This window comes from Idiotropiscis lumnitzeri, chromosome 11 (genome assembly GCF_059441095.1).
Source record: "Idiotropiscis lumnitzeri isolate Australia: NSW breed Sydney's pygmy pipehorse chromosome 11, RoL_Ilum_1.0, whole genome shotgun sequence".
NCBI classification, from domain to species: Eukaryota; Metazoa; Chordata; class Actinopteri; order Syngnathiformes; family Syngnathidae; genus Idiotropiscis; species Idiotropiscis lumnitzeri.
The window spans coordinates 12696110-12722468 of record NC_142401.1 but is presented as its reverse complement, the minus strand read 5'-3'; the positions used below and the strand labels follow the sequence as shown (position 1 = coordinate 12722468).

At 39.4% G+C, this 26359-nt stretch overlaps 2 protein-coding genes across 2 annotated transcripts; one reads left to right on the top strand and one right to left on the bottom strand.

The window, feature by feature from the left end:
• The first annotated feature begins 6179 nt into the window (after positions 1-6179).
• On the top strand, positions 6180-20530 carry slc6a11a (solute carrier family 6 member 11a). Its single transcript, XM_088307964.1, has 14 exons — positions 6180-6478; positions 9060-9194; positions 9284-9424; positions 9546-9627; positions 9930-10062; positions 13101-13235; positions 13573-13676; positions 14184-14308; positions 14388-14500; positions 14590-14727; positions 16132-16234; positions 18008-18108; positions 18188-18358; positions 18435-20530. The coding sequence occupies exons 1-14, from the start codon at positions 6301-6303 to the stop codon at positions 18549-18551; spliced, it is 1776 nt and encodes a 591-aa protein (XP_088164090.1). The 5' UTR covers positions 6180-6300; the 3' UTR covers positions 18552-20530.
• A 3803-nt stretch (positions 20531-24333) lies between these two features.
• On the bottom strand, positions 24334-25620 carry ppil1 (peptidylprolyl isomerase (cyclophilin)-like 1). The gene is made up of 4 exons (XM_088307966.1): positions 25456-25620; positions 25075-25229; positions 24884-24952; positions 24334-24644 (listed from the first exon to the last, which is right to left on the bottom strand). Exons 1-4 carry the CDS (start codon positions 25509-25511, stop codon positions 24424-24426), a joined length of 501 nt encoding a protein of 166 aa, XP_088164092.1. The 5' UTR covers positions 25512-25620; the 3' UTR covers positions 24334-24423.
• Positions 25621-26359: the final 739 nt, after the last annotated feature.

Genomic DNA, 26359 nt, shown 5'->3' with positions numbered 1-26359 from the left:
ATGTTTATGGTATAAAAAGAAGATATTGACGGCATTATTCGGAATCCATCTCCCTCGGAAATCATTACTTTTCAGGAGTCCCATCATTACATCCTCAAAGAGCGTAAGCCATTTCCCACTCTTAAGATTAGTCAATAATTTGTATAACGCCCATATCTGTGGACTGACCAATAGTATATATTTGTAAAGAAATATGAAATTTACAAAACTGTGATGTAGAAGCTTTCCATTATTCTGGCGCCTTCAAATAACTCGAAAAATGCATTCCCAATACTGCAATTTAACTTGACAAATAACAAAATTCTTATGAGAACAGGCTCAACTCCCGAATGATTGTTTTGTCTATCCAGCGCGTCATCACTGCCAATTTGTTCTGTAAGGGTGCAACAATTTGCACAGTTTGCATTGACCATATCAGCTAGTTGGCATTTTAATCCCTTAATCCACATATTTTCTTCTATGAATTCAGACTTTTTGGCACCAAAATGGCTGATGGAATGGACTCTATGCATGAATCCAATACTTCCACATTTGGGATACGGTTGCCTTGCTAACTTACGGTCGTGAGGCCAACACATAGCAATAACAATGACATCATTAAACTTGCTGTCTGCTGGAATTGTGTCACTTATCCTAAATCCATATCTGATTTAATGAGCCATTTGCATCTTCACAGTACAAATAGACTTGCAAGGCTTCATCTTTAAGACGCTCGACACAACTTTTGTTTATAGACCACGAAACAACCACGGCTGTACGGTGCAGATGCAGGCAAATTTAAGTTATGAAAATACAGTTGACAATCAATAATGAAACACCAGTGACAAGTGTGAATCAAAGTTTCCACGGTTTGAGGGCTTCTCGATCCCCGTGACGCGAGCGACGAACGGGAGCTTTTGCCACCGTCGATATGTTTTCTTTGACTTTCCATCCCCTTTTTAATACAGGCTCACTGGTAAACATTCAAATGCAAACCTGAGTTGAATCGCTGAACATAACGGCTGAAGGAGCTATGCCTTTGTCTTCACCTTTTGATGACTTTTCCACCTTGAAAGCACCAGCACTGAACTATTGAATACACCTATTACAATGTCCCAGGAGCTTTAAACACGCGGAGACCGGAAACGCTAAACTTCCCCGCTGAAATGCTCAATGTATTACCGTGCATGTGGTCCATTGTTGAAACAAGATATTAATATACAGTAGCGTGTTGCATAAGAATCACTGCATTGTACATCTTGTGATTCTAATCATGAATCCACCCCGTTAATTCTCCATATCTCTCAGCCTTTCAAATAATGTTTACTGACTTTAGTGTTAATCTCTCTTGCTACTCTCAGAAATACAAGTCATCTTATGTTACTGAATTCTTCTTAAAACACACTTTTATTTTATTAGTTTAACATTTACATGTTGTCATTGTTTGTGTGTGCACTCGAAGTAGATTTGTGGTTCCGACCATTGTTAGAAATGGCTTCTGTCCAATTAGATACTCATTCAAATATACATACAATACATTTTATGTATCACTTGCTTACATCTGCTAAGTTTGAAATGACTAAATCCATTAAAATAATATTGTGCACACAACAGAAAAGTTGTTGATTTAGAGGTTGTGGGTTGTTGCGCTGACGTGTCTGCAGTCCAAACCCTGAGGTCAATCACTTGATTTTTCCATCTATGTCTTAAATGCTGCAAAACAAATACAGTTAAAGGAAATATCACAGAGTGATTCCAAAAAAAAACGTTTTGTAAAAATGTATTGTAAGAATAAAATTTTAACAAAATGTGTTGATTTTGAAGGGGGAAAAAAGTGGTAACACGTCAAGTGGAAACATCAAATAATGTGCTGTTGATTGTTTGGGTTCCCACCTTCCACTTGAGAATGACTGCCCCAAGTCATACAATGCATTTATAGATACACAATCGACATAAAAGTTAAGGGTGAAATTTCAAGATGAACCTAAAATATATTATAACCTCTACATGTGAATTTAATGTGACCATTTCTACACTTATGAATGTGCCTGTCCAGCTGTTCAATGTTCATCATCAAAACCTTACCACTTTAATGCAGGACCTTGTCAGACGAAAGTGTCCACTGAGCTCCCAGCGTTCGAGTGTCATCACCAAATTGCAACAGAAATTCTGAGACTGGAAGAGTCACAGAAAGGCAAAACATGTGGACAGCTGCATTTCCATGGAAATTAAAAACAAATATGATAACAATCATTTAAAATGTGAGAATTTAGCAATTCAGCTGTTTGCTACAGAACAGTAACTGTGGAAATAAAAACACTGAAACAGTTGTACATGTGCATTGAACGTTATAAAGAAGGTCAAATTAAATTCAACCCTAAGTTTTATAGTGCATTTGAGATTTAACCTGAAAATTCACACAAAAGCCAAATACAATAACTTTTTGTGAGTTGGCTATTTCACAAATTGATACTGATTGTCTGCCAGAAAGAAAGCCATATAAACAACAGTAATGTACAAACCCCGATCCCAGTGAAGTTGAGATGTGTGAAATAATTTACAAAAAGATATTTCATGTTCTAACTGATGAATATATTATTATATATTTTTTTGCAAATATACACTCATCTGAATTTGATGCCTGAGTGTTGAAGACTGCTAAAAAAAAACTAAAAAAAAACACCTATTTGGAACATTCCGTGGGTATAGGTGAAATAAAGAGAGGTGAAGACTCAGCCGTTCACAAGCACCGTTTGGGCAAGGAGCAATACCTTGTGACCCATGGAGTGAGCAAATAGTCAATCAAATAAACATTTCTCCTTGTACAATTGTTATGGAATTCCAGGGATTTCATCATCTATGATCCATAGTATCATCTAAAGATTCAGAGAATCTACATACAAGTTAAAACTCTACCAGGCAAGGTGAAAGTTTTATATAATATATCATCAACTCAACTGAGATGGACTTGACGTGTAGTGTAAAAGTGTGCTGTGGTCAGACGAGTCCACCTTTCAAATTATTTTGAGAAAATTATGGATGTTGTGTCGTCCGGGACAAAGAGGAGAAGCACAAAGTTCACCATGGCTCACTTTGAAAATGTGTCTTGGGTATTTGAATCATGTTTGCAGCTTTCATAATAATACGATACTTTTACTACTCTTTCGCTACTCTATTTGAAATGTTACTCCTGTGCAATGTTTTGGTAGTATGACAGGACAGGTAGATGGTGTTAAATCATCTCCACACATATTCAGAGCAGATGTAACACCTCGGTGACATTTGAATTGATTTTCTAGTGAGAGTGAAAGACTGATGTTCTTGAACCTGTCAAAAAGGTTGACAGTTAAGATTTTTTACTTGAGAAGCACTCATAACCTGTCTGCAATTACTGTGAGTTTTTAAATATCTTTGCCACTTAACACACGCGCGTCTTTTCTTCAGAATTTGACAGTGTTGCTCCCAAGGCTGCACAAAATATGCCTTTTGAATTTGAACAAAATCTCTTAGGTTGAGCTGTCAATCGTGTGTGATGCGATTCATCTCGGTAACCAGCCATAGAAATCATTTGTGCTGAGCTTTTTCTTTGGCTTTTCTGTGTTACATATTTTGTGAAGTCATTGCAAAAGTGTGAAAAACAGAACTCTGAGCAATGTAGCATAGCAATAAACGCTTTATCCTTGTTGCTCAAGCATTAATAATGAAAAACAAACTAAGAATGCCGTCTTCATGTGAAGAGACTCACCTCCCCGCACTCTCACTTTGAATGTTCTTCAGTGCGCCATCATCAGAGTCAATGGTGAGTACACAATTTTTTGCAGTTTTACAATACTGGTTCATCTCTTTTTACACTTGTATGACAGAACATATGTTGATATTAAAAAAAAAAAAGTTCACTCACATTCAGCAAACACTTCCAACGTCCTTAAATGCTATGCATCCATCACGTCATCAAATGGTGAGTAGATTTATCTTGTTTTTGTAACTTCTTTGTAGCCTTGTGTGACAGTTCAGAATGTTGAAAATGTTACCGTACTTAAAACATTGCCTGTACAGTTAATAAAGGTGTTATGTTGGCAAAAGTTTGACTTGTTTGTCTGCCCAATCGCACTCATCATATCGACATGGTAACCTGGAACGCCACTTGTGAGCTAGTTGACTTGGGGCAAATTAATTCAGCAACACTCTTATTTTCATTCTTCTTTCAACCATTGTGCATTTGGTTCTCTGAACTGTGTGTACTGTATGGCCAAGCATGCCCACATTTTAATAGAGAGCTTCACTCAGCCGGCTCTCCGAGTTGCGCCCAAAGCCCTCCAGCAGCCGGCCATGCCGCCACCTAAGATGTGGTGTCCACGAGCGTCGGGCTGGGGGAAAATCTTCATTGGGGTCAAGACCAGCAGAAGGTTCCATGAGATGCGCTTCACCCCCTTTTGGACGCCTCTTATTGAAATGAATGGACCCAGCGAGCAGTGTGCGCCGCTCGCTATTTTTCTTTTTTTTTTTTTAACTACAATTGTCTCTATTTTTTTACATTAGTACATCCTGCCATCCCTTATCTAAGCCCCTCGCAGGTGTGCTGGAGCCCATCCCAGTCGTCATCAGGCAGTGGTCACACCCTGAAATGGTTGCCAGTCAATCGCAGCGTACACAAGGACAGAGGGACAATTTGGAGTGTTCAACCTACCATGCATGTTTTGGGAATGTGGGAGGAAACCGGAGCATTGTGAGGCCACCGCGCTGCCCCCATTAGAACATATGAAGTTATAAATGTTATTTCAGTATTAAATACTGACCCAAATAGAACTGCCACTCAGAAAAATACTTGCATTCAAACTAATATAATCAAGGAAAGACAAGAACCGATGAACTTCAGATTCAGACTGACATTCTGATAGACATTGAATTTTGAATTCAAACCGAAATTCAAACCACAACAGAAAACAAGCTGCCTGCTCCAAAGTCAGTGAGTGACCTTGCTCCAACCATGTTTAATCTTACTCTTAAAACAATTTTGTCTACGTCAATGCATAACTGTGCATGTCATTATTAGTTTTGGTGCACTGTGAATCTGTGGCAGTGTCGCTCATTCACTTTTGTTGAAAACAACCCGATAACAACCATGGCAACTTGTATCCCAATAGGATCCAGTTGAAATGGGTGTTGTGTGTAATTCTTGCAACTGATTTAAAAAAAAAAAAAGTTTTGTGTTTTCACGTTTATTAAAAACTCGGACACGTATACAGTTGAACAATTTTAATGGAGTGCGATGAAGAAGTTACCCCATCCGCCACAGCTGGATTTGGGACCTAGTTGAACCATAGCACCTGTATTTAAAATCCAAGCCACATATGAACTTCACAAGTTACGTCCAGTCACGACATTTATACATATGAGTTGTTTTTTTTTCCAAATATAACCTATGTCCATAAAGACATCTGGCAGTCATTGTTGAGTTGATGAGGTGTCTCAAATGCAGCTTCAAGAACGGGTTACAAAAGTCGGCGACCAGTCGAAAAATTCTAGATGACGTCACACATTATATCGGTGGTTTGCGTTATTATTTTTTTAAACCACTGTTACAACATCGTTGTGCCGCCCAACCGCAAAGCTGTCGCAAAACTTATAGAAATGAACCCAAATAAAAAAGCTCATGTAAGAAATACGATTATTGTTTTTAATATATTTATTAATAGTTGTCTCATTGCATCAATCGCTTCTTTGAAGATCTCGCCAAACAGCATTCCAATATCAAAATAAAACAAACGATATTTTTCTAACTATGGACGTCGACATATATGCAAAGGAAATTAGGTAAAAAAATAGCTGGTTGTTTAAAAGCATAAGGATACGTTTCACATGTTCACGTCAGGGAAAATGAAAACTCTTTTTCAAGTTCAGTCCTAAAATTAATTGCCATAAACCAAACCGATCAAGTACTTTTTTAAATTCAATTGGATACTGTTTTCTTTGAATTCATGTCTTAAAATTAATTGACAAGAACAAAAACGAACGAGGTTTTAATTTAATACAGTTCATTTTAATTGTGTTTGTAAAAAGAAAATGTTGATTCGATTATCTTAGATACATTTTTGTTTGTTCACTCGTACTACCTTGACACATATACACGCGCATATACACGCACATTGACACCGTCCTGAATATTTTTTTTTGTTTTTTTTGGAACACCTTTCTAGAGGTCCCCCTTGTGGTCACACCGCCGTGCATCTACTACATAGCTCCGTTATGAGCCAGTACCCCATCCAGTCCAACCTATAGGACCAAGAGTCACTTGCAACCCCACAGCACTCCGCAAGCGACATGGCAGACTCGGTTGGAAAGCTTTGCTACGTCTCTACAAAGACATCTTCTCCACAACGACTCAAGGAGCGTGGCAAGTGGGCCACCAAAAGCGAGTTCATCCTGTCAGTGGCTGGTGCAATTATAGGACTTGGGAATGTTTGGAGGTTTCCTTATCTATGCTACAAGAACGGCGGTGGTAAGATTTAATGTCTGTTTGTTTGTTTTGTGTTTGTGTTTTTTAAAATCCGTGGAAGTATAACTTCCCGGTAGAAGTATAGCACTTTTATTGCACTGCATGTAAACTCATTTTAAATCCTATATTTTTATTTTTATTTTTTTTTTAATACTTCACTCCAATTTTGCTGCTTATGATATACGGAGTGTGAGGTTTTCTCAATGGGGAAAGTTTAGCACGATCACAAAATCTTTTTGTCATCCGACCAATGTGCGAGTAAATGTAAACTACAGCCTCTGCCAAGTGCCTGGAAGCCCTCCCCTGCAATCCTAATCTTCCCTGGGTGCCCTCTGCTTCGCTTTTGATGCACATTCTTTTGACAGCTTCTAAAAGACTAAAAAAAATAACGTGCAGCTCGTGTCAAAGTCACATTCTTGGCTGAACACCTATTTTTTTTTTCATACACAACTTATAATTGGTATCGAGTTAAACGTGAGATGTTTGTTGTTTTCACGCACACAAAGCTTTGCCCATCGAACGGAAACTGAGGTACTTTTAACCTTTTTTTGTCTTGACAGCCCATTCAGCTTATGTCCAAGAGGTGAGGAGTTAAAGAGCATCGTGCTGTGACCGTTTTTTTTTTTGACTGGGTAGAGTACAAACACCCATGTGACAAACAGCTGTTATAGCTGTTCTTTAAGTAAAAACAGCCACTTTTTCAGTGAACATTTACAAATAAATTTGTCACCTGTGCGGATATAATTAAATTGTGTTACTGGTATTTACCTGTCAAGCCACCTATTTAAAAAATGCTTTGTACACATCATCCATAGGTGCTGGAGGCAGATTAGGAAACTGCCCCGCCCTCACATTTACAGCAAAAAACGTCAACACTTTTTATTTGTATTCTTTCCATAATTTCATAATGAGCAGTTACCACATATGAGACATGCTGAAAAAATGTTGAAAAGACCAGTTTTCATAAGGCATAAAAAGTTATATAAACTTTACCAAACACACACTGTAAATCGACAAAAACTGTTACATGTTGATTTGGCCAATTTATAATGAAAAGAAGAAATATAAACATGAAAGTGGAAGTAAAGTCACACATGTTTTCCAATAATGTTTTATGTTATCCACTAGTCTAAACAATGTATTGTGATTAATATTGCATTTGTGGAATATGGATTAAGCAGAAAACTCTACCTGTTTTTCTATCCATTTTACAGGGCTGCCATTTTGCCTTGTACTGCCATTTGCTGTCGACTGAAAATGACATCCCCGTGCCAAAGGGCTCAGCTTGTGACCGCCACATGACCAAATCCAGAAAACATGAGTCGCTAACTGTAGCTCGCAAATGGAAGGACAAGACAAAATGAAAATGACATTACAGGCTGAGGTAACGACCAATCACGATTTAGCTCAGAAACGTCTCATGAACTCAGAAAACAGGTGAGCTGTGATTGGTCATTCCCTAAGCACTGAGCAATTGTGATTTCCTTTCCAGTCGACAGCAAGTGGCAAAATGGCTGCCCCCTGAGATGGATGGAAGTGGTTGGATTTTGCTACGTAATCCATGTTCACAAACGCAATATTAATGTGAATGTCATCACGGGAGAAGCATATAAAAATAAAGAACATTTTTGACTTGATTTAAGGGATAATGTCGAGTGGGTCAGTTATGACTATTATTGCCAGAAGTTTAGAACTTTTATCTGGTAGGCTACTCTCGCGACAGCAATCGCTCACTTTCTTTCGCTTGTAGCAAAACAATACCGTGGTATGAATCAGCTGTGACGCTAAGACTAATAAAGTGGCGCAGTATTGTTACCTACAGTGTTAGCTTGCTTGCTAATTTCATGCCAAATCCTTAACTTCTACTCAGAGTTTGTGCTCAATGCTTTGCTTATATTTTTTTTCAAACGTTCATTTTATAATATAAAGACCACTTATGGTGTGCACATGTTACCCATCTCTATAAAGAATCTTGAAGTTGTGAATGCATGTTTATTAAATTTTGTGGAACACGTGTAATAAATCTCGGTTCGGCACCCAAGGCATCACCTTTTGATGGATTTTTAAAACATTGTAAAAGGATTTGTGAGGTTTCTTTTTAAAAACATGAACTGTGTTGGAAAACAATTGCTGAAAATGTGCCGAGACTGAGAGCGATGTTGTTCTGAATTGCGAAGTTACAGTTTAGAACTCTTAAGTGAATGCTGCGAATCCAGCGCAATCCGTTCAAAGGCATTTTAGATCAGGTGTTGATAATTTCACAGACGCACACAACTCCCTACTGCCTCACAACCTGAACCCGGATAAGGGAAAAGAAATAGCAGTACAGTGTCATTGCATAGGTCAAATTTCTGGGCTAATTAGCTGGAAGTTGTTCCAAACATTTGGGACAAAAATCGCCCAAAGTCAGGTGAGACATCAGCATTCCTCCCGAAAAAAAAAAGCATCAAAATTAAATGAGGTGTAAGTTTCTCAAGCCTGGGGATCCCGACCTTAAAGCAGCTCAATGCAATTATGTCATAATTATTGAAACCATATTGTGACCATAAAATACCTCCTTGATCCTTTGTACTTTGGCTTGCAGGAGCATTCTTCATTCCATATGTCCTGTTCCTTGGGACCTGTGGTATCCCTTTATTTGTTCTGGAGACAGCTTTGGGCCAGTACACCAGTCAAGGGGGAATCATGTGCTGGAGGAAGATCTGCCCCTTGTTTGAAGGCAATGGACTTTTTCCTCTCCAAAGAGCATTAGAAGGAAATGTTTAAAAAAAAAAAAAAAAAAGTTTTAACATGAGTTGTCATTTTTAGGCATTGGATATGCTGGTCAACTCATCCTTTTCTATGGATGCATCAGCTACATGGTCATTTTAGCTTGGGCGTTTCTCTACCTGTTCTCTTCTTTCTCCAGAGAGATGCCATGGGCAACATGTGGTAACTCATGGAACACAGGTACTGAAATTGCATTCGGGTTGGGGTTGGGGGGGGGTATCAAATGTCTGCATTGTTTCATTGTGTTGTAGTGCTGACAAAAAATCAAATGTCTCTGTCTAACAATACATAAATGTTTCAGACTCTTGCGTCGTATTGAGCAACTACAGTGCCAATTGGACTTCCAATATGAATATATCGTCATCTGTTGTAGAGTTTTGGCGGTAGGTTTTTGGACATTTTTATTATCTTTAGGCCGGCAATAAAATATAACAGTGCAGGGCGGCTTTAGATTTGTAAGTGTAAAATCATGGAATCTTGGATCCATATCGCAACTTCAAACTGCTGTTATTGTAAAATATGACAGCGACTATCAACAGACATTGAACAAGAAAAGGATGAGCTGCAATCATGATGCGCAGAACTCGTAACGCTTAGCAGCAGTTTTAACAGCATTTTTCCCAATGAAAAAGTCTTCAGCCTCAAAGTATTCTATTCCTACCTAAGACTTCATTGGTGCTTACAGACGACGCGTGCTAAACATATCCCCTGGAATTGAGGTCTTGGGAAAGATCCAATGGGAGCTTTCTCTGTGCCTTCTTCTTGCTTGGATCATCTGCTACTTTTGTGTCTGGAAAGGGGTGCGATCCACCGGGAAGGTAAGAAAGACAGAACACTACAAATATTGAAGATGGACATTCAATCCCTGGTGTCTTTCCAGCAGAGCCTCCAAAATTGACCACAATCTCCTCTGTGAGATAGTTGACTTCCAAGTCATTCCAAAAATCAAGCATATTTCTTATTGAAATATGTAATAAAAATGAATGAATATTTTCCAGGCTTAAAATGTTGTAGTACAGTTAGATGCTGATGTATGTTCTCTCTGGGACACCTTAGTAAACTGTCGGCATCTACAAGTCTAGATGATTTTTCATTTGCCGAACATGTAGTTATGGTTTCCCTCCGAGGGCCGTCATTAGACCTGTCACCCTAACAATTTTTTTCGGATGATCAATTTTCCCAGAAACAATCACAGTAAAGCCACCAGTGAGAGGACATTTGATCACTTTTGTCGACTGAAAAGGACATCACACTTGCTCAGGGCTCAGCTAACGACCAATCACGGTTCCCCTGTTTTCTGAAGATCAGGTATGAAGTGAAGGCGCGTAGAACAGATTATTGCAAATAAATTTTTTGGATTGACCTCCCCCATAGAGTACCTTTTTAAGTACATTATTTTTCAATTCCCAAGGATACAGAACATACGAAGTGAAATACAGAACAATAAAATTTCTTAGATAAAAAAAAAATACAAATAAAAATTGCTCAGTCTCTTAAAAATGCTTCAAAAAATTAACACATTCAAACACTTAATGTCACTAGTGGCAGAATAAAATGATATTTTTCTTCTCTTTCACAATGTCCTCGGTCACCTTGTTTTACAAGACTGGAATGGCTGGGAAATCCACATTGTTTGAAGCAATTTTTTATGTTCTATCTCTCCACAGAGCAGTTTTCAGTTAGGTTAAACTTGAAATAATTAACTGTGTTAACCTTCTTTATTATTGTTGTTGACGCTATATTTAAAAAGAAAGCATCAGTATTATCTCTTTCTGAAAATTCCAGCACTGTATCCTGACTGGCAGAAAAATCAGAATTTCTTCCATTGGGTTGCAAAAACTAATCAAGCTGTTTATCCAACTTTTGCCATTCATCCAACAGAATATCATGGCTCCCTGCAGTTATATCAGCGTTTTGTTCAATTAAACAAGCTAAGATTTCACCCAAAATGCAGTCAATTATTATATTGTCACATTCATATATTTTTTTTTAATTTTATTTTTAACATATTTTTGTTTGCTGGTTCCCAGTGTGATTTTTCTAATGTAAAATAGGTACCCGAGCTCCACAAAGGTTGTTTTCAAAGTGATCTAATTAATACTCCTCTAAATAAAAGCTCAAACGATTAAATAAGTCTTATATGACTTTCATAGACTGACATGATCGTATAAACGTACAGTAATTTTAAGCTAGCTGGAATCTCTCACGATGCACCAGCTATAGAGACTTGATCTAAAATGGACTCGCTGTCAATTCTAGCACTCGAAATGGGTATCTGGTGCCGGTCTCCAGTCTCCTTCAATTCCTGGCAGGTTGTAGAGAATAATCGCAGAACCAATAGTGCATAAACAAAATCAATGAAGCAATGGATAGCTGTTAGCCGAATGACGGTTAGCAATAGCGCTACTTGGCTTTCATTATCGCTACTGGTCACAGCTGCGCCTCACTAAAAAGATTGATAAAGAGTTGAATGTGTCGCCTCTGAATGAAAGTGACACCCGAACCAAACTGGAAGAATCTAACCAAACTGTTTTTTAAAAGTCATTCCACCCCTTGCGTATGTGTGCGCTTGTGAGTGGGGCAACGGATCGGGAGTGAATATTAATGATGTTTGTAAACAATCACTTTAAAATGACCATTTATCGAAAACGTGAAGAAAAATGATCATTTTTGGTGAAAATAAAAAGGCTTGTATTTACTTTGACAGGCCATATAAAGTGCTACAGCTGGTCAGATTCGACCCTGAGCCTTGAGTTTGACACCTGGGATTCATTTTCCACTCTTTTTTTTTTTTTTTTGATCGTAGTAACTTGATGATATGATTGTATGATCAAAGACAGGAGGTATGTATACTCGCCACAGGTGGTGGAGGGGTTACAGTCCACGTATAGCAAGTCCCGCCAACTTTGAAATCGTCCCCTGCTGCTTAACGTCACTCTTGGCGCTCCTCTCTGCAGCCTTATATACTCTCCAATAGTTGGACCCAAAATTAATTGTGTAGATTTCAGCCAAATATTACGTATAGAAAATTCAATTACGTACTCTACCTTGGATCTGTTGCACACGATTTATGTGCGCGGCTGGATACAATGACTCGGATGTGCACATTGTTCACATGATTTTCATTTAAGCAGCGAGATGTTCGGGGGTCATCTCTGCATGACTTCTTTCACCCGCCCATCTTTTAATATTATGCTTTTGGAAAAAAAAAATAATATGGGGAGTGGCTTTATTTTTCAAACCGTACCCGTATCCTAAAGGAGCCATAAGCATACTTGAGCTGGTAAGGATATAAAATGAATGCTTTTGGCAGAATGAATAATGTTTTGCGTGTGGACAAAAAAAAAATCATCCAAAATATAAACTGAACAGTGACAGAATGTGTACATGTATGTTATTCATGAATAAACCTTTTTGTAGTCCCTCTCACAACGACCTATGTGACTTGGGGATTCTTTCATATGTATATGCTCTGTTTTGTCAGGCCAGAGTTGCGCTCCGTGGGGTGCTTGGCTCCCACATAACTTGAACTACAGTTCAGAACCAGATGAACTACATACAGTATATGTAATTGGCAATGCTTCGCCTCCAGGAACCTCCATTTTGTGTGTTGGATAGAATTTGTTTCAGATAAGTATCAGTGTACTTAGAGGACAGTTTGCTCGTCTAACTGCTTGTCAAAACAAGAATGGCAGACACTGGAGCTGCTCATTCACTGTCTGGGCTGAGCTACATCAACATAAGCGGATACATACACGGTCAACACAGGCAGACGTGATCTGAAAATAGGCTCTGTCATGACCTTGTTAGTCATTGATATTTTTTATGCTAATATACTCGTCATTTATCTATTTAGGCGACCTATTTCACAGCAACCTTCCCCTTCGTCATGTTGGTGGTGTTGTTTGTCAGAGGAATGAGCCTTCCCGGAGCCATGCATGGTATCAAGTACTACTTGTACCCCAATCCCACACGTCTCGCCGATCCACAGGTATTAAATACATTTGACTACGTCAGGCGTGGGCAAACTACGCCTAACCACATGCGGCCCGTTAAACGTTTTAATCCGGTCCGTTGAACTTGAAAAAAAACTTAAATGAATAGAGCTTGTTAATGTTTTATTTTCTAAATACTGTGATTTTTCAAAGACATATATTTTGTTGCAATGCTTTTGTTCATCTTCATGTAAAACTAAATGTATTTTTTTTTTATCCGATGATGTGAGGATACCAAAACATTCCATCCATCTGTTTGCCCACCCCTGGTCTACATCCACAAAAAAAGGCACACGCTCATTTTGTTTATAAACGCTGCTGTACATGGGATAGGTGTGGATAGATGCTGGAACCCAGATATTCTATTCCTACGCCATATGCTTGGGGTGTCTTACCACACTTGGGAGCTACAACAAGTACAACAACAATTGCTACAGGTGACATGATAACAATTTACGATTTGAAGCGCAAAAGCTGACAAGTGCCATCTTGACAAATTTTGAGTTTTTTAAGCAAATTGTTTTCTTGGTTTTGTTTGGTTTTGGACTGAAATGAAATCGCAGATTGAAGTGTTGGATTTTTTTTTTTTTTAAATAAGCCTCCTAATTGCTTAATTTATATTAACTTTGAATATGCTGAACAGAAATTATTGGCTTTAACCTCAAACCTGAAATTAAAAAACTCCTCTTATGCAATTCACAAAAAATGGAGACGTCTGTTTTTGCATTTGAACTCATTTGTTTCCTTCCGCGAAGGTCACATGGCTCTTTGTAGTTCACATTTTGATACTGTTGGGAAATGTTGTTTTGACTAGCACTTTGGTTTTGAACTTGATTACTTCAATGTAATTATTTGTCAGTGATTCAAATGTGTTTCCCTAATATGGCCCCCCAGCCATAAAATCGCTACTCAATGATATTTATTTTGGGGGGGGGGATTTCCAGAGACTCCTTCTTTCTTTGCCTGCTGAACAGTGGGACTAGCTTTGTTGGTGGCTTTGCTATTTTCTCAGTTCTGGGCTACATGTCCCAAAAACAGGGTGTGGACATCTCCTTGGTAGCTGAGTCAGGTATGACCTCACCGGATATGCATGACCAGTACAAGACTGGCCGCCTCTATTTGACCCTGGTACTGGTTTACCTGTGCAGGTCCAGGTCTTGTCTTCATTGTGTACCCACAAGCAGTGAGCCTCCTGCCATGGCCTCAAGTGTGGTCTGTGTGTTTCTTCACCATGATCGTCCTGTTGGGAATCGACGGTCAGGTCAGTTGAAGCCGTAAAGTAAAGTAAAGTATATTCAGACATGATCCTTCTCAAGTTGATTGACCGCTTGTTCTTTTATCATGCCTCAGTTTGCTGGACTTGAAAGCATCATGACTTCTATCACGGATATGTACCCTTCCCAGATCCAAAAGGGATACCGCAGAGAGCTTATTCTATTATTTATCTGTGTTTTTTGCTATCTCTTTGGCAACTTGTTGGTGTCACAGGTAAGAATTCAGTTTAAGTGCACTCTTTGCATCAGGTGTGGGCAAACTACGGCCCCGGGGCCACATGCGGCCCATTAAACGTTTTAATCCGGCCCGTGGAACTTGAAAAAAATTAAATGAATAAACCTTGTTAATGTTTTATTTTCTAAATATTGTGGTTTTTCAAAGACATATATATTGTTGTAATGCTTTTGTTCATTTTTATTTAAAACTAAATATATATTTTTTTCTCTAATGAGGTGAGGTTACCAAAACACTCCATCCATCTGCTCCTGGTCCGGCCCCTCTGTCAAATTTTAGAACCCATTGTGGCCCACCAATCAAAAGGTTTGCCCACCCCTGATCTAAAATGTACTCCAATCAATTATTTTGACACATTAAAATGTCAAATTATTCACTAATGGCATTTTGGTACACCCGCCTAACTTGAGTGCAGCCAGCGTGGGTTCAGTTCTCACTGAGGGATGGTGTGGAATGGGAATTTTATGACAATATTCCCCAAAAAAATTCCTTATAAGTGCTTTCCATTTACATTTTGATCAAATTAGGTTTTTCATTTGTTCCCTAGTCCGGATAAGCAATTCAGAGAATGAATGACTAAATGAGTCACCGAAACATTGAATGTCGTTTGTTGTTCAAAACAGGATTTTGGGTGGGAGTCCGAGTTGTCCCTCCATTTTTGTTCAAATGTACGTTACTTGAAGTGTTATAACACAGAGACCGTTTCATTAGCATTAAGCTATAGGGACTGTCACAAGATGAAGCTATGCGGTTATTATAAATGTCATTCTTAGTTTCTACACTTTTCATTTTGCACACATCTCCAACCTTGGCCAAACGAATCATATCATAAAAAAAAAACAAAAAAAGAACAACCTTGGCACCTTCGAAGTCGGCTCACTTGTAATACAAGACACTGACAAAAGCCACAGCGATATTTTCTTGTTGGAATGCCGTTTTTTTTTTTTTTTGCGCTTCAAGTGCTTCCAGGTATGTGCCAGATTGGCGCTTGTGTAGATGAGTAGTGCAACTTTGCTGAGTTTGTATGCGGCCCGACTATTGACATGCCAGGTTTGTCCCATCCGATTTAGGTCTGTGCAACAGGACAGCTCCTGATTTAGGAATGTGATGCCGTCCCACAGCAAAATGTGACCGGGCTGGCACAAGAGTGAATACCCACATGATGATTTTTGGCACATTCTGGTGGGCTCTACCCACACATTTAGCAGTGTTGGTCATTCCTCGAATACACGATCCTGCCACGTTGTTCTGAAATGGTTTTCCAGTGGAAAAACTGTATAACACAGGATTTTTTTATATTATTAAAGAGGAGAAATAAATTAATTGAAATATAATTTCCAACCTTTTTGGATGAATTCATACTAAATTTTCTTTCCATTTTAGGCCGGCTCATACATTCTGCAGATTTTTGATCACTATGTGTGCAGTGGTCCCACTCTTCTTTTGATGGCAGTCTTCCAGTCGGTAGTTATTGGATGGATTTATGGTAAGACACTATTAAGGCTAATGGCTCTCGTTACTGCATGGTGTTAACTTTAAAACTTTATACAGTCTTAGTTTCACATGTTGTTAAAACGAAGCAGGGGTTTTGAAAAATTTGTAGTTCCCTATTCCACATTTTGCAACACTCTTCAATGACAATTTGAAAAAAAAGTTTTTTTTCTGCGGTGGGATTTATTTAAAAAAAAAAAAGAATATTCATATTCACGGACGCAGTCGTTACTGGCTCAAGTTTTTTTTAATATCATGCCGCTTGGCATACCTTTCTTTTGCTTATTCTCTCACCGTCAGGTTGGAGGTGGCGTCAGTGCACAAAAAAATGTTCATATCTCTCCAGAGATGTTGAATCGGATTTAACTCTGGTCTCTGGCTGGGCTGCTCTAGGGCATTCACAGAGTTGTCCTGAAGCCTCCATCACTGACTTGGCTGTGTGCTGTGGGTCGTTAACCGGTTATTGCAACCATGCTTGACTGTAGGGATTGTATTGGGTCAGATGATAAGCGATGCCTTGTTTCCGCCAAACACGACACCTGGCATTCAGGCCAAAGACTTCAATCTTTGTCTCATCAGACCCGTTCATTTTCTTCCTGGTCTGAGAGTTCTTCAGGCACCTTTTAAAACTACTAACAAGTAGTTTCCCTCTGGCCACTCAACCATAACAGGCCTGATTGGTGGAGTGCTGGAGAGTTGTTGGACCTTTGGAGCTCTGATAGAGTGACCATTGGGTTCTTGGTCACCCCCCTGACTATGGCCTCCTTCTCCCGATTGCTGAGATTAGATGGTCGGACAGCTTAAGAAAGAGTCCTGTTGTTTTGGAAGTTCTTCCATTTCCAGATGATGGAGGTCACTGTGCTCATTGGAACCTTCAAAACATCAGAATTCTTTCCGTACCCTTCCCCAGATTTGTGCTTTGAGACAATCCTGTCTCTGAGCTCTGACATGTGCACTGTCAACTGTTGGACCTATTTTAGACAGGTGTGTTGCAAATAATGTCCAATCAACTGACTTTACCACAAGCTCACAAGGATGATCAGTGATGCACCTGAGCTGAATTTTGATCTTTGTCGCAAAAGGTGTCAAAGCCAATGTGCACATGTGATTTCTTTTTTTTTCTTTGTGATTTCTCTCATTTTTAATATTTGCAAGAATTTCCTCCCCCTGAAACTTTTCCACATTGTCGTCATGGGGTGTTCTGTTGAGTACAATTTGGAGGGAAAATTTTAACTTTATGAATGCTCAGTATTTAGATTTACGCTGGGAATAAGCTTGATCATAGTACCAGGAATCAAAACACTCTTGTAATAAGTTGTTGTGTAAACAAAGTATCGATACTACTAAGAATGTAAATATCAAATAGTATGAGACAAATATCTGACATCCTATTCTTCACGTGTTGGCGTCCAAATAAATGTGGCAGTCCGTATACTATTAATAAATAATAAACTGTACTGAAATGACAGAATTCTTAAACATCAAGTCATCTATTACTATTCCTTGTCATTAATACATTATGCAGGATTATTACACTAAGTATTATTTTAATACTTTAATACTTTCCCCGGGTGTAGGCTTCCATCATTTTATTTCTATAATTTAATTCAGATGATGAATACGCTGTCAGATAAAAATAAGCACAGGCTCTATTACACTATTTCAACTTTGTACAGCTATATTTAAAATAGAGCCTATCCTCTGGATTGCACGGTTTATGATGTAGAGTCAACTCAAGGCAGCGCATTTAAAGTGTTTGTCTTTTTAGGTGCCGAACGATTCAGTGACAACATTGAGGATATGATCGGATACAAACCTCTGTCGCTGATTAAGTACTGCTGGCTCTACGCCACACCGGTTATATGCAGTGTAAGTGCAGCAAAACAAACATCGCGTTTGAACGTGTTGATCTCAGCACGTCTCACGCGTCCTTTGTTTCCTTTTGCAGGGAACACTTGTGTTCTTGTTGTTGAAATACACACCGCTCAAGTTCAACAACACCTATGTTTATCCTTGGTGGGCCTATTGGATTGGCTGGTTCCTCGCTTTGTCATCGCTGTTTTTGATCCCCGGCGCCATGATCTGCAAAGTGGCCAAAGGAAAGGGGACTCTCTGGCAGGTCTGTGCTTCATTGAGCCGCTATCGCCTTACATTGCTGGTCCTGTACAAAATGTCACGTTCTTGTGTGCCTCTAGCGTCTAAAGACGAGCACCCAATGTGCAGACGACCTCCCAATGATGGCGAAGGAAATGGCGACTCTTCGCATTGCACTGAACGTTCACGATGATGGCAAAAACAGTAATATTCGATAAAATAGCATTCATTGATTGGCATTCTCAATACATATTTATATACTGTACATACAGTATATGTACTCGATCAGGCTGTTTACTAAAATTCTGCGACTTATTATTATCTATTCTATGCAGTATATGGGTATACAGAAGACCCAAGTTAGGAAAGGTTTCTTTATTTTTCATTTTTTTTTTCTACAAGTCAGTCGATCAAAATGGTTCTTATTATCCTAGCAATTGCACAGTCAAACGTCACCAATTTGCGGTTTGGCAGATTTTTAGGGGTGAACCTATCCGATTTTAGTTGCTGAAAAACTCAACTACCTGGTTTTGTGCTCATGCCAAAGCTATATCTAAGATTAAAATATTGTTTTGGTACCATCTTTTGGCATCTGGGGCCAATGAACTATGTTGAAGTTTAGAGGAGGAGTTTCATTTAGTTATGCCATAGCCTCAAAATTTGAAAGGCCACCCCAAGGGCGGCATGGTTCAGTCGTAGTCGTCTCCCAATCCAAAGGTTGTGAGTTCGATCCCCGGCCCTTGTGACCATGCCAAAATGTCCTTGAGCAAGATACTGAACACCCAGTTGCACCTGATGCTGCATCATCAGCTGGTGAATGAAGGCTTAGTATACAAGTTAAAGCCCCATTTACCCAAGGTTGAACAGTTTGTAAAGGGACCAAAATTGGGGGAAAGATAGGCTTCTAAAGTCGCAAAAAAAAATGTTGGAACGGCTGAATCAATGCCAGTTAAGACAACACCAAAGAATTAAATCCTATAGTGCTTAACTTCTTTTTATAGTTATGTGGCAGTTAATGTTTCATTTGTGAGGCTTCTACTCCATCATCTTCATTCCTTATGAAAGGTAAGAGAGTGTTTTGTATTTTACTAGTAATGTTTTTTCCAACTGCTGCATGTTTGCACACGAGTAGGACAACTTTGGCATACTAGTTGGACAAATTCATGTTCTTAGTGAGGCAAAACCAGGCTCAGAGTGGTTTTCCTGGAGCACCGGAGGAATTCTCCTCGGGCTGCTATTCCGGATCACGGGTCTGTTTTGAAATAAACAAAGTGCCTTCTGCCCGAGCTGTGTTATTGCCTCTCGGTTAATTGCCAATGACTGATTTTTTTTTTTAATTAAATAAAAAAATATATATATAATATACACTTATTAGGGTAATATTGTGTATCTTCATTAAAACATTGTACTAAAGTGGTCTCTTCTGAGCCTTGAAACTTCAGGGTTGGAAATGAGTCCTACTGTCCCCTGTTGACATCAATGTGCTACTAGTACTTTTAGTGAAGAGTTAAATTTCAACAAAATGTCACTAGCAAGGGCGGCACGGTGGCCCGACTGGTTAGCATGAGGCCTCACAGTGAGAGACAGCATCGGTCGTGGGTTCGATCCCGGCTCCGGCCATACCTGTGGGGAGTTTGCATGTTCTCCCCGTGCCTGCGTGGATTTCCTCCAGGTACTCCAGTTTCCTCCCACATTCCAAAAACATGCATGACAGGCCGATTGAACACTCTAAATTGCCCCTGAGTATGAGTGTGAGCGTGGATGGTTGTACGTCTCTGTGTGCCCTGCAATTGGCTGGAAACCAGTTCAGGGTGTCCCTCGTCAACTACCCGAAGACAGCTGGGATAGGCTCCAGCACCCGCCGCGACCCTAATGAGGAGAATTGGTTACAGATAATGGATGGATGGATGTCACTAGTAGTACTAGTAGCAGGCATTAATTAACAAGTGCACATTTTGCCTCACAATTAATATGCAGTTGCCCTACTAGTATGCCATAGTTGTCATACTAGTGTGCAGAAATGTTATACAATAGTGGAAAAAAGGTAACTAGCACACATAGCCGTTCTACTTGTGCAATGAATTTTCTTACTAGTGAGGGCAATTACCGTACTACTATATGCACCTTAAGGTGGATATCAAGATGATTGAATAAATGCACCAACGGCTTTATGGAAAGCTGTTTGAGCGTTTGTAGCCACTAATAATAATAATAATAATAATAATAATGCCTTTATTAGTCCCACAATGGGGAAATTCGAGATTCGAACCCAGGCCTCCTGGGGAGACTGGGTCCTGAACGCGGCGCCTTAGACCACTCGGCCATCCTGGCAGCCACGAGATTCGAACCCAGGCCTCCTGGGGAGACTGGGTCCGGAACGCGGCGCCTTAGACCACTCGGCCATCCTAAGGTTGCACAACTTGGAAAGAGACTAAAAATCTTGGGAAAAACAGGCACACAAAAAAATAATAATTGCAGAGACATGCACGTTGTGCAAGAAATCAATTTACTTTACCTCGCTAGGGTTTAGTTCATACAGCACCAAAGGATTAACTGTGAGTTGCATTTTTGCTTAGCTTCGTTTTACTCCTGTGTGACAAGTTACAAAAAATAAGACTTGTGAGGATTTTCTAACACCCTCCTCGTTCTTTTTATAAGTAAGAGAGTGTTTTGACTTTTATATCCAATCTAGACAATATTAATATAGTATCTTTTAATTTATTTTAACACTGTGATGAGTGTTAATGTTAAATCATTGCCGTCAGCCATTCCAGCAGCAGCAACCCTTGTTTTGGGCAGAATGTTGTTTTGATCTTTTCATCACAAATGCAAATGACCTTTGCCAAAGACACTGACACGCCTTTATGTATTGTGAAGTGCGGTACACACTTACCGATAATCTGACCTAAATTGAGCATTTTCTGTCCTTTTGATCAAAAGTCAGCAAATGTCCAATTGGCTGATGTCTCTGAAATGTTATTTTGTGGTGAGGGGTGTGTTAAGAGGATTTTGTTTCTCATCCTCGGAATGTTAAACCTATTCAATATTAACGATGCAAATCAACAATGAATTTGGACAAACCAGGGACCGCGTGATTGTGACGTGACCTGAAGCTCATGCTGTTCCCTGACACAAAGTAAAGGAGTAAGTGTTGAGTGTTTGTGTGGATAGTTTTAGATGATGTGATGAGTATTTTTTCATCCAACTTGTTGGAGGTCAAGATTGAGAGTATAAGCTAGGTTTGAAATGCAAAGACTACTTGACCAACTTGTGTTTGTTTTTCCTGTATAACCCTTAATCAATCGATATCAGCCATGTTATAAATGTTCTAGTTTCCTTAAATGTGCTGAGTGCTAAAAAGTTGAGCGTATCGAGAAATTTTGCACCACATGATGACAAAGTGGCACTCAAACTGCTACGATTGCTACACAATTCAAACATCTCTCACCGCCTGACTGTGTGCAAAGACAAGTGGAAATAAAAGACTCTTTGCCTTACTGACCCGCAATAGTTGACAACTTGGCTACCTTGAGCCTAAACAGCATTGACCTTATCTACATAGATAGCGGTTACCATTGTGGGTGTTAGCTGCCATTCCAGTCATTAAAGATTCCAATATTTTTGATATATCCAATGCCAAATATATATTTTATAAATCTGTTATTTCAGAGTATTGAACTAAAATGTAAACATTTAAAATGGTGACTGATATGTAATATACGTACAGTATGTAATTTGTTTTATAAAGTTGCTAAGCGTAACAGCTTTACTTCAACAGTGTTCAAATGTTCACTCTACATGCCCCAATTTCAAATATGTATCTGTAAATGCTGAGAAGAGAGACTTTTGTTGCAGCCAAATACCACAAAGTAATTTTGATTGGTGCCATCAAAGTTATTCAAACTTCAACTCAACTTTATTTATAGAGCACTTTAAAAACAACCACAGCTGCATGCAAAGTGCCATACATTAAGTAAAAATCTGACGACAAAACAATATAACGTAAATACAGTAAACATAGTAGAACACTAAAATAATACTGAGTCTCATGTGCAAAGTGGAAAGCCAAAGAATAAAAATGTGTTCTACGACAATTCCCAAGGGGAACAACAACGGAAAAAGCTCGAGCCCCTCTGAGCCTCCGCTTAGTCCTCTGTACCTCCATTAGAATCCGGTCCACTGAGGCATCCGGCAAGTATGAAGCGTTGGAGGAGCTCGGGTGGTATGGTGGGACAAGACCCTTTGAAGATTAAAAGATCTTAAAATGAACTCTAAAATGTACAGGGAGCCAGTGAAGGGAGGCCACAATTGGAGTTATCTGCTCCTTCCTTCGACTTCCAGTTAGGAGGGGAGCTTCAGCATTTCGGACCAACTGACGACGCTTGAGAGGGGACTGGCTGACTCCAAAATGAAGTGCATTATAGTAATCCAGCTGAGATGTAATTAAATGTATGGATTGCTGTTTCTAAGTGCTGCTGAGAAAGAAAGTGCTTCACCTTAGTCAGCTGCCCAAGATGAAAGAAGTCGGATCGAACAACAGCATTGATTTGCCGATCCAGTTTAATATCACAGTCTAATATAAAACCGACACTGTTAGCTTTAAGATTCCAGCTGGCCCAAGTCAACAAGGTGAGATGTAAAAGGGCCACCAAACACCTTAACCTCTGCTTTGTTTTCATCTAAGTTTAAGCAGTTTGGTGCCATCCAGACTTTGATTTTTCCTCCAGACAGGACAAAAGTGGCATTAAGGAGAAACATTTGCAACCACAATGTAGTGAGCTAACAGTAGTTACCTGATAAGCTAACAGTTAGCTTCTTCTACCACCACCACCACCACCACCACCACTTTTTCTTCTTCTTTGTATTTTCAGGCAGGCTGGATGCCATTTGGCACCATGCTGCCTCTCACTGGTCAGTGCTTGTACTACACCAGACATCTGGATTGTGGGAGGAGAGAGGCGTTATACTTATGTGTGTGGGGTGATGTACTGGTTATCTCGAGTACGCCTGCGGATGAGGGGTCTCGATGTTATAAATCAGTATGTGTGTACTGCACCCTGTTTTAGGTGCTTAATTTAACTACATATTTTTTCAACTTAAAGCACACCGTTTCAGCACACGCGTTGCTTTATTAGCTTGTTCCCACCCTAAAGTTCACCATCGTGAAACTCTTGCATACCTGAATGTCAGTTACGGACGTGTTGTTGTTTTGCATATTGTCTAAATGTGTATTCTGTGTGCATTTTCAATACAGCTCCACCATTTTTTGGAGCTGAAGTTGTCCTTAACAGAGCCTTTCTGTTTCCCACTTGCTCCCTGTTTATTGGACCCATAGGGGGTATAGCAACACTTGGCTTAGTTCCCGGCAACATCTAGTTAGTTAAGACCGTCTCTCATCTGACCACGTGCGCACTGCTGGGTGTCACAGCGCCAGTTTGGACATTTCCACTTCATTTCCCTTTTGGCACCTTCCCCATGCTGCCTGCATTTTTGGAGAATGCGAGCCAAACAGCATGCATAAGCACGTTACAAAACATGCAAACTAACTCATAAGTTCAAAGCCTATGCACGTTTTCTACTTTACTATAAAAGAAGTTTCCTATCCAACAAGCATCCTCTCCTTTATTTTTGAGAGCACTGCCTTTCTTCATCGGGGAAATGGATGGTTGTGATGTCACATTTGTGGCGGTCTGTCACTTAGGGGGTGACAAAAGACTCTAAATGCAGCCATGAGTCTTAGGAGCTGTTGCTACGGATAAAAATCCACACAGCAGGAGGCTGTCAGCGGTTGGCTCAGCCTTTACTTTGGAACAAACTGCGCCTCAGACTTGGACATCATGATCATGACAGATTGTTTTCCTTTTGGCGTTATGCTTTAGCAGTGTACTGACAACTGATACTCCCATCTTACTATTAGTGGTAAAAAGGTTAACGGATAAAAGACCCAAAATATATTTTTGCACGTAAATAAACCCAGGGGAAAAGTAACAGACGTTTAAAGATGTTTACATGTATCAACTTTATTTATACAAATAAAAAAAATAACTGAAAACAGGTAATCCTTTAAAATTATGCTGTAAAAAAAAAAATTTAGTTGGACACAGCAGTTGAGATTATCTTTACATCATCAACAGGTCGATCTTGCCCTTTGGTTTCCACCAGCCCAATCCGGTTGAGCACGCCCATCCCCTGGAGCACTCTTCCAAAAATGCTGTGCTTTCCATCCAACCACTGAGTAGGTCTGAGCGTAAGGAAAAATTGACTTCCATTTGAATCTGGTCCTGCATTGGCCATAGCTATGATACCAGCACCTAAAGAAAAAATAAAATGTATGGCTGTAATCAATGGTGTCAGAGTACAAAAGGTACAATCTCTCCTAACCTAGAAAGTGTATTTGCATGATATTAAGACATTTGATCAGATTTGTATCACGGTCTACTCTTAACCACAGTTATAGTCATTAACTTATTCCTTCTTTTGAATATTTGGCACAGTGATGGGATTTCTAATCATTGATTCACAATTCATTCCTGACTGAAATGCTACTTACCAGTGAATTTAAGCTCTGGGTGGAGCTCATCTTCAAACTGTTTTCCAAATATGGAGGCACCACCGCGACCTGGTAAATGTAGAGCAACACAACTATGGGTAAAGTTATCATAAGCTTCGATCAATCACTCATCACTATGTTTCATGACTTTAACATTTGCCAGATATTTATTGTAAGACAGATGAACCAACCTGTGCCAGTAGGGTCACCACCCTGCACCATAAAGTTCTGTATTATCCTATGGAATTTTGTGTTATTGTAGTACCCTCTTCTAGCCAGTTCAGCAAAGTTTTTGCAGGTCTTGGGTGCATGTCTCCAGTAGAGTTCCAACACAATTGTCCCCATTCTGCAGAGCAATAAAATGTAACTTTTTAGCACGTATGAGTTAACGTTTATGCAAGCGCTCGCCACCGCCGCCACCCCCCCCCAAAAAGCTAAACTAAACTAAATAAACACCGGAGACGTAAATGGTAGGAATAGGATGTAGTAAAGAATGCAGTATTCATAAAGAACATGTCAGCACAGACTGCTGCAAGCTAACAGGTTATCGTAAATTTATCGCAAAAACATACGTTGTTTCCAGTGAAACAGTGGGAGGTTGCCATGTGTCCGGAGGTATCCCTGACATTATATTATGCAGTCTATTAAAAAAAATAAAAATTATAAGCACACTCAGTTGAACAAGCGTCGTACGTTCATTCAAATGTTTTTCAAGTGTTTCCGCTTTCAAGTTCACGTAATTTCCGTCGGATGTCCATTCACGTCAAAATGAAGTGCTGCCCCCTAATGGAGAATATGATTTATTTTAGATTGCTGAAAGGTGAAAAATGGGACTTCCGAACACGGACATGTATGTGAATCATGATTAATCATATGTAATTCCGCGACTTCGACCAGGAAAAGTGCACTGGAACACCTCTCGAATGGGGGGGTCAAACTCGTGAAGTCGGAGAGGAAAAAGCAAAACATCGGCTTCCATCTTACGTCACTCGACAATGGCGACACCCGTGGAGACAGACCGTCAATGGCATAATAGTTTTCCAAATATTAAAAATATATTTCTCTATTTGCATTATTGCATACATTTCGTTTGACGCAACACAACGTGATTTATACTCACTGTATAAAGATAGGCTGCTGTCTGCCTGCACGAAGTGAAATGTATGAAATGCTTACGAGATAAGATATTAAATTATTTGTAAAAATAAGCTAATTCTGAAGGTAGTGTTTCTGGAGGCCACGATGTGTTTTGAGGAACAAAAGAAAAAACAATTCAGCGCGAACTCTGTTGTATATATTCGCCTGGAATGCTTTGAGGTCGAGAGTGTGATAAATCAGACTTCTCACTTTTATGGAATACAGCATTATAGTCCAATCAGCTGTGGAATGTTTTTTTAAACAATATCAATACACTGCGTTTCAATTGACACCGTTAAACATGTTTTTTTTGTTCTTTTTATTGAAAAAAGAAAGGAA

Excerpts from the sequence above, each read along its gene's own strand:
- slc6a11a (XM_088307964.1), top strand. The coding sequence starts at position 6,301 with ATGGCAGACTCGGTTGGAAAGCTTTGCTACGTCTCTACAAAGACATCT. Across the intron at positions 9,425-9,545 it reads TGGTAACTCATGGAACACAG|ACTCTTGCGTCGTATTGAGC; the intron begins GTACTGAAATTG and ends TAAATGTTTCAG. Across the intron at positions 9,628-9,929 it reads TCTGTTGTAGAGTTTTGGCG|ACGACGCGTGCTAAACATAT; the intron begins GTAGGTTTTTGG and ends TGGTGCTTACAG.
- ppil1 (XM_088307966.1), bottom strand. The coding sequence starts at position 25,511 with ATGTCAGGGATACCTCCGGACACATGGCAACCTCCCACTGTTTCACTG. Across the intron at positions 25,230-25,455 it reads ACTGTTTCACTGGAAACAAC|AATGGGGACAATTGTGTTGG; the intron begins GTATGTTTTTGC and ends ATTGCTCTGCAG. Across the intron at positions 24,645-24,883 it reads CCCAGAGCTTAAATTCACTG|GTGCTGGTATCATAGCTATG; the intron begins GTAAGTAGCATT and ends TTTTTTCTTTAG.